The 8,604-nt window shown below is 41.9% G+C and overlaps 1 protein-coding gene across 1 annotated transcript in view; it reads right to left on the reverse strand.

Annotated features, from left to right (window-relative positions):
• The window catches only part of LOC107585719 (histone-lysine N-methyltransferase 2B-like), a 41,568-nt gene that overhangs the window by 3,221 nt on the left and 29,743 nt on the right, over window positions 1–8,604 (reverse strand). Inside the window, exons 23-33 of the mRNA XM_016272859.1 lie at window positions 7,384–7,521; window positions 6,999–7,157; window positions 6,730–6,847; window positions 6,514–6,592; window positions 6,224–6,384; window positions 5,953–6,123; window positions 2,884–5,860; window positions 2,689–2,781; window positions 2,068–2,177; window positions 1,856–1,993; window positions 1,201–1,453 (exon numbers count right to left, since the gene is read on the reverse strand). Coding sequence (XP_016128345.1) covers window positions 1,201–1,453; window positions 1,856–1,993; window positions 2,068–2,177; window positions 2,689–2,781; window positions 2,884–5,860; window positions 5,953–6,123; window positions 6,224–6,384; window positions 6,514–6,592; window positions 6,730–6,847; window positions 6,999–7,157; window positions 7,384–7,521 — 4,397 coding nt within the window. The remainder of the gene's footprint in view (window positions 1–1,200; window positions 1,454–1,855; window positions 1,994–2,067; window positions 2,178–2,688; window positions 2,782–2,883; window positions 5,861–5,952; window positions 6,124–6,223; window positions 6,385–6,513; window positions 6,593–6,729; window positions 6,848–6,998; window positions 7,158–7,383; window positions 7,522–8,604) is intronic.

Below are 8,604 nucleotides of genomic sequence, written 5' to 3' on the forward strand. Positions count from 1 at the left end.
ATACAACTTAACCACTGATTTCTAGTCGTGTCCTCTTTTGGAAGGCCAAACAAAGTAGTTTCGCTTTCACAACGAAACACAGCGTCACACACGGCACGCTAGAGTGAGCGGAGGCCGGCTTGAGTGAGCGGCGGCGGGCGGGCTTGCAGTAACCACATGTGACGACCCCGGGCTCGACTCCGCTTCGTCCATGGTGAAAGCCGATCCGGCGATCGACAGCGCGAAGTTGATGTATTTCCTCAGCGACCAGCACGGATCAGCTCCAGGCATGACGAAGCGGATATCGTCCTCTTTTGGAAGACCAAACAAAGTAGTTTCGCTTTCACAACGAAACACACAGCGCCTTCACGACATGACGGCGGCGGCAGCAACAAAACTACAGCGAGAATAAAAGTTACGCCTTCTTTCTTTGCGTGAACATTTGGGCGGCGTTATGCAAATCTTCCCACATCGTGACGTAGACATGTGGGGGCGTGTTAGAACGAGCCGTTTTAGGTAGGCGTGGTTGACTCTTAACTTTTATAAAGAATATATCTTTGGATTTGAGACTTTAGTCTTTGCAATTTTACAGATCTTCTTTATGCACCAAGAGCTTGTAACATTCCAAAGAGAAAGGAAAAATTTAAATCGCATCATATGACCCCTTTAAACGTAGAATGTGTTAATTTGTGCAATGATAACCTACCAGCAATGTAAAGATGGTTTTATTAATATATTGGAATGAGTACATTACAATATACATGTATTAGAAACAATACATTATTATTTATGGGCTTAAAAACAAAACGACAGAAAAAAAAAAAGAATATTGTACCTGGTGGGGAGTGTTCAGTGTTAACATGAAACCTACGCCATTACCTATATTGTTATGCTTTTGCACAGTTATAGAGGCCCTTCATAATGCAGTGGTCAACTGCCTGCTCTGCCTATAGTTAGAAATGGCCCTATAGAATGCAGTGTTTAATAAATAGCTGTTTTACTAAATTCTGCTGAAGTGAAACTTAGTGCAGTCCTGTATCGTGATATGTATCTTATCGTGACTTGGCTGGTGATACACAGCTCTAATATATGGACACATCATTTTTATTATTATTATTATTTATCTTTACTAGTAGTATACATATAAGAGAAAGTACATATATTTATTTGCATCACTGTGTTACCACCACTTATTTACCACTTAAAAACAAACAAACTGACCTCAGGTAGACTTCAGAGCGGGCACAGCCACTTGGGTTAACGGGCAGATCTTCCTCCTGACTGGCCTGTTTGTGGAAGCGGAAGGTGTGGCGATGGCAGCGATAGGCCCCCTGGAGCTGTTCCACCAGGTAGACTACAGCATCATGCAGCATTCCCATCACACGCACCCCGCTCATCCCAGAAAATGTGAGCTGCCTCAGTCCAGCAACAGCACGGGCCTCCTGAACTCCCTTCATAACAGCGGTCCAAGCGACTGTGAATGTGAAGAATGAATGTGATAATTTTTTAGTTCATAAATACATTTAAAAATGTAAAAACACTACACTTTACATGCACACGTAACATATTTAGGTCTTTGGCCTGCCAATAGCAAGAGAATAAAGAAAATGGCCACGTATTCTGCATAATTCCTATACAAATTAAATAAATAAAACTGATTAAATTAAAAGAACCAAAGACTTAAACTACTTCAGTCTGTGTGCACTGAATTTATTTAATACACGAGTTTCACAATTTGAGTTGAATTACTGAAATAAACGAACTTTTCCACGACATTCTAATTTATTGAGATGCACCTGTATATATATATATGTATATATTGAAAGTAGATCATACTTTTACACTCAACATATTTTTTCCAACTACTGTCTCCTACCCTCAATACTGTCTGCTTCTACACTGAAGCCGTCATCACTAGCAATCTCAAAGCGTAGGTGGGGCTGGTCTCGGCTGGGTGGACTATGCTCTTCCCCATCTGATGGAGGCATCTCATCATCTGAACAAGACAGCATCCCTAAAAGGAAAGAGTCTTATTTTTGAATCAATTGAAACACCTTAAAGTGAGCAAAATAAAATAAAAAATAATACCTGAGTATTTGTTCCAGTCAGACAGTGCATTACGGTTAGCAGGATCCCAGGTTGCTGGCTTGTTGCTGTCTCCACCACGAGGCAATGAAAGACGATCCCAAGGTCCAGGCCTAGAATAAAATAAATGATAGGCCACATACAGTATCAGTGGTTTAGTCACACCATTGCATGCATGACATTCTTTCCATTACAATACTGTAACGTCACCACTTACTCGAATGACATACTTCAGTGGAACAAACTACCCACATAAAAAAAATACTGTAGTATTTGTAATTATTAATATGAAAGCATTCAGTATTCTATCTTTGACATGTTAAACTGACATTTGGCATGATCTGCTGCAAGTATGCATTGAATTTACTGTTTTATAAGCAAAAAATATAGGTAGGTCTTGCTCAAGTTTGACAAAACCATTTCCTCAAAATTGAAATACAATATTACACATATTTTAGCAGTACAGGACTCAAAATGCTGCCAGTTAACTTGATAATCTTTAAGGTATCATTTATGTATTACTACTTAATTTAAAAAGGTTTTAAAAGGCAAAAATAATACTGATACTTAAATGTCTTCAGTGAAATCATCCAGGAATTCCCCCTTTTACATTTAATGGCTCACCTTGCACTCTCAGAGTCACTAATTCGCTCTTCATTCAGCTTGTCTAAGTCTAGAATTCCCTTGACAGTTGGTGTTTTAATGCGAACTCCATACCTGCAATTGAAAAAGGAACAGATAAATTAATAATCCATGCAGAGTTTGAAAGCGAAGAAAAACATCTGGAAATTTGAATCAATTCTTACTGGTTCCATTTACCTTGCTGATACCGAGTTTGACTTGCGTGGTTCTTCCAATCCACTAGGGCGGTCCAGGTCTAAAGAGTCAGATTTTGATTTCTTGGTGGCGATACGGTCAGATAAAGAGGACACTCTTTTCATTCGAACCTGTTTTGGTCGAGGTGCTGCTTCTGGTGTTGCTGGTGGGGAAGACTTTATCTCTGATTCAACAAGGAGTCCTTCCGGTAAAACTACTGAACTTGTTGTCTGAGTTCGCCCAACAACGGTACTGTTACGAGGTGATGAGGGAATTAGGGAAACAGTCTTGTTGGGATCATAATATCCAGCCATAGCTTGGTTGATGATAGCTTGGGCACTTTCTGCTTGAGTTGATGTATCTGAGGAGGTTGTTATTTGACTCGTAGTTTGTTTGCTAGAGGGGCCATGTGTGCTTGCAGACTTTGTCCTTCTAGGTGTGGAAGACTCCTTCTTATTCTGTGTTTTTTTCACTCTATCTCCAGAAGTTTTGGCACTCCTACGTGACTTCTTAACATCTGCTGGTAGTGAAGCTGCTCCGTTAGTACTAGTGGCAAGTAGCTGGGTAATGGTGTTGGAGGTCTGTACCAATGGAGTTACAATTTGGGGGACTTGGGTTGGAATGGTGGCACCTGCAACTGGGGACAAGTTCCCAGCTGCTGCAAGTGTTGCGGACAAGGCATTGCTTTGCAAGAGGCTGGCGATTTGAGTAACACAGTTATATGAAGGGGAATTTAGAGTCGGCAGCTGGAAGGTGTTGCTTTCGGGGTTTTTGACAAATATTTGACCAAGACGATTAACAAGTAAAACATGTGGTGTAGGATCCACATTAGGTCCACCAACCTCCTTTACGGTAAGAATAGCATGACCTGGCAATGCTTGGGTAACCAACTGTTGTTGAGGTTCAACTGTTGATCTGGGGGTTGAAAAATTGATGGAAATTGTTCGACCTGGAGCAGTTTCTCTTTGCATAGGTGTGGTGTTGTACCCATTGATGACACCTGGAGCAGAGGCTGGCTGAATGGCAGAAGGCATTGCGTGGCACTGAGCTGATGGTTGAGAAGTTACAGAGGAGGAGATCATGCCAACAGTTGTAGAGCCGATGGGCTGTGGGTAAGTGGGATGCAATGGGACAGACACTGTACCCGAAACTGGCCCATAAGTCCCAAGAGGTACACCAGTTGCTGATGGCACAGACAGCATTGACTCTGGTTTCTGTGGTAAATTTGTGGGAATACATGGCATTGCCCCTCCATGGCTTGGTTCAGCAGGTGGGTGTAATTTGGTTCTGAAACTCTCCATGGGTGGCAAGACTGTCTTACCCTCAGGAGTTTGGACAGGGTACAAGGAAACATTTGCAGATGGTGCCTGATTTGGGAATGTTGCAAAAGAAACTTGTGCAGAGGAATCAGAAGATGATGCAGATTTGGTAAACACAGTGGAAGGACCAGGATTTTGTTGCTGTGGAATCTGAATCCCATTAACTTCTATTAAGTCAAGAGAATCTTCTTGCAAGTGGTTGTTTTGGTAAACTGTAGAGACATTCATTGACGACACAAAGTGGCCACTACTAGGATCCAAGTACAATTCTTTGGAGTCTTGTGGGTCATTTGGAGAATGCTGGACTGGGACCAACTCTGTGAAATGTGCATTGGGTGAAAGAGGATCACATCTCTCAAAAATTAAGGGTGTCTCTGGTTCAACCATTAAATGAGGGGTTTGGTAATCATTACCATATGTAGAAAATGCAGTGTTTGAAGGCTTTTGATCAACGAAATTTGTCAAAGGGTCTTGGCTTGATTGCAATGTTTGCGTTACACCAAAATAATCTTGATCAGCAACAGTCTCCGAGTTGGACACGGGTTCTAATTGAATTAAAGAAAAATCAGAAACAGGACTTGGAAATGCCAAACACAGACCGTTGCTAGCTGTCCGTTCATGAGGCACAGCGTTGAATGGTTTGTGTGGCTTTTGGGCTTGATTTGACAATTTCACACCCTGGTTTTCATTATTAGCCACACTTGTATCACTCTCTGTCCCATCATCCACACCATCAAGTTGTGAAATCTGCCTTAAAGATGGAGATGTAGATGTCTGAGAGGCATCCCTTTGAGCCTTGCAAGTAACCACTGTGCGAGTGAAGTTGAAGTAGTTTTCCATGTCCTCATCCGAAGAACTATTACCCCAGTCTTCCCTACAAGGATCAACAGTACAAGACAATCTCTGCGTAGACATTTTGGACTTCTCTTCATCTGGCTCCCAGAAGTCTTCCTGGTTGTCTTCACCTTCAACTACAATTTGCGCACTGCAGTTCATAGCTACACCTTCATTCAGCTCGGTTTCTTCAATTTCAAGCTCAGTTCTCAGCTCAGGTGCCACAGTCAGGTCTGCCTCTAAATGGAAGGATGTGTAAGGGAAATCCCTGTCACTGCCTAGATGATTACCTTTTTGTGTACCCAAAGGGTCTCCTAATGGCAAGGCACCATTTTCTCCTGGATGCTCCTGTGGTGATGCTATAAAATTGTGTGGAAGTTCAACGGAGTCTATCTGATTAAAATCAAAAGGCCTTGGTCTTGTGGAGAGGTGGGTGGGAGAGGTGAGAGATCGGTTGGTGCAAGGGGTGCTGCCAATGCCACCTTGCCTTGTGGACTGTGAAAACAGTCCTGAGGTAGAATGGGGCGTCAATATTCCAGAACCCCGGACAGAGGAAGCACTTCGACCGACAGGACGAGCTGATGAAGAGGTCAGCAGGTTTTCAGTAGCACCAAAGGGGAAAACTGGGGAGGTAGGCTGGGAGGTTTTAGGGTGGTGGGAACCACCTGCTCTAGATGCAATTGGGCCTGCAGGGGATCCAAGAGTAGGGGAGGCCATGTGACTGCGGGTACCGCTATTCTGGGTGTGTGGGCTATGCCGTCGTGTCCTTCGAGTGTCTTCCAAATCACTAATAGTCAGGATGTGGTGAGGTTTGGCTGGGGCAGCTCCTGGGTAAACAAAAAACAATCAATGATCAAAATGCTTCATATGAACTTTGTGAAGACCATACATGCAACTTCACTGAAATTATATTAATTACCTGGAGAAGGCAGTGGTCTGGATAGTCCTCCAGCAGGTCTTCTGTTCTGGGGGTATGAAGGGATTTTGGGGCGGGCACCAAGGTCCGGTTTGGCAAATACAGATACCAAGGTGGAATTTGTTTCAGTGGATGGATTTGTTAAAGACAAATCGCCTCCCAGGGCTTCAGTTTCTAATGAAAATAATAATAATAATAATATTCAAAAACGCCATAAGTACAAGCCATGTACAAACCATCTTTTTTGCAAGTAGTAATATTACATAGTACTCACCTGACTGGGGGCATGGGCTATGGGCAATTGTGCAATTTTCTCCCTGATCGGGAGACTCTTCCACTGGTTTTTCCTGAACAGGTGACCGGACCTCCCTAACACGAAATGTGTATTTGCATCGACGAAGTGGGTTTACAGTACTCCAATACCAGCGAGAGCATCTAAACAGCAGAAGAAACAAAAACTGTATTGATGTGCAAGCGAGTGACAATACTAGACGTCTAGCATGTCCATTTCATCAGGAGCAAACTCCTAAAAATAAATAAAATAAATAAATGAAAGCTACTTACTCATAACCCACGGGGAAAAGTTTTCCATGACAGGCAGATAATTCACTCAGCTTTCCCAGCTTTTTAACAAGCAAAGAACCTACCCGGTGTAAAATTATGTTTAAAACACAGTGTAATTATTGTGCAAACATTTTTTTTTTACAAAAAAAACAGCATTTATACTTATGTGCATTAAACTGTGGTATTTATATATCCTTTAACAATAAAAACACCAACCTATCATTAAATTGATTGACTCCGGCTCCAATCCAGTCAAAAACTTTCTGCGAAGACTTATCCCTTCAAAATCCACATAAACCCTCCGAAGTACTTCAAACCCTTGACCAGTGATGATCTGGTAAATTACAGAAAAAAAGTTATCTCTCAAAACATTCATATAAAGCCAACATTAAGTCTCTATTTGGCAGATTTTTTAGTAACTATATCAAACCACAACTCAATAAGCAGCTATGACTAAATTAAATGCTATTAAACTGAAAGCTCACTTTTCCACTTATAAGGTCACGATGCTTGTAACAGAAGACTCTTTTATCATCCTGGAAGACACAGTTGCGAAAGCGGGCACACATGAAGTGGTAGTTGCTCTGGCACGAAGTAAGGCAGCAACCTACCGTTGCCCCAGTTCGGTTACACCGTTCACAGCGCTACGGAAGGAAAGTCAGAAAATTAGCAAAGCCAAACATTATATTGTTTTTACCTGATGAAAGTAAACTGTTCATGTTTAAATACTAAATGATGACATTTCAAACTATTTGAATACACATTAACAATCTATTAAGCACCATGTTTGTTAATGTTATTAACTCAAAGCAGTATAAAGTGCCACCAATGGCTCAGTTGAACCAGAATTATATGAGATTAATGACATACCATCAGACGGCCTCGTGCAACAGCACTGTGAACATGCAGAAGTGAGCCATTATCCTCCTTGAACACCTCTGCAGACCACATGGTGCAGTTTACATGAGCCCATTCATTTTGCCCTAGATAGAGCAACCTCCCTGCATCCTGGGAAGAGAAATGTATAATACAAAGGACTCTAATTTCAGTTTTGGTGACACTAATAATATCTTTCTCATATCGGAGTAAAACTTGTATGCTGTAATTTAATGAAAAGGCATCTGAAAATTATAACCTTTTAAGCACCCTTACAAAAAATGACTGCAAAGTACTGGTATAAAGATACTAGGGCCTTTCGCACCGCTTTAGTTCCAGAACTAAATGTACAGTACTAAAGTACCGGGACGATTTTGCGCAAACTATTTCCCAGTACCACTTAAAGGGTTTCATTTGCACCGATTGTGTGTACTAGGAAGTGACGTAAGCCGGTCGACAGTGACGTCATTTGTGCGCGGTGTTCAACAATGGAAACAAAGAAGGGCCCTGTCCCAAACGGCACCCTAAACCTTCGCGGTCTTCCTCTGAGTCTGCACTTTCGTGACATAATGCCGCTTTGACTGTCGGGTAGAAGTCTGCTGCGGAGCTCACCCCGGTGCGGGCTCAGCAGAAGTGCGGATCGAGGGCGCATAACGGCCGCAAATGGGGGCACTCGCGAGCACCCTTCTAAACGCTAAAACGACGAATGGGACACCCTACGGTCTCATGGATTTAACGGACACGCGCACGCGGTAGGGATGGGCGATATGGGCTTAAAAATATATCACGATAATTTCTGATATTTATTGCGATAACGATATCAATGACGATAATTTAGGGAATCCTGTTTCTTTAGAGAAATGTATTATCTTTCCTATTTTTACCCAAAATAGGGTGTTGTGAGCATTACTTCAATCGTTTAATTCATACTGGAAGCCGGAGGGTGCCCTTGCGCAGAAACTCCACATATGCATAGTAGAAATAATGCTCCAAGAAGAAGTATCCAGTGATCGCTGTAGTTGAATAAAACGCAGATAAAGAAATTTTAACTGAGGAAACCTGAAGACAATAAACATGCGATTGCACAAAATATATGGTATCTGTGTTCTTCAAGCAATCTTGAGTATTTTTATAAGGATAAAGTATATTTATAATGCAATGCTAATCGACATAGCCTTTATAACTGTATAGAATGCTATAAAATAGTATGATTTC

This window comes from Sinocyclocheilus grahami, unplaced genomic scaffold (assembly GCF_001515645.1).
Source record: "Sinocyclocheilus grahami isolate Dianchi unplaced genomic scaffold, SAMN03320097.WGS_v1.1 scaffold74.1, whole genome shotgun sequence".
NCBI lineage: Eukaryota > Metazoa > Chordata > Actinopteri > Cypriniformes > Cyprinidae > Sinocyclocheilus > Sinocyclocheilus grahami.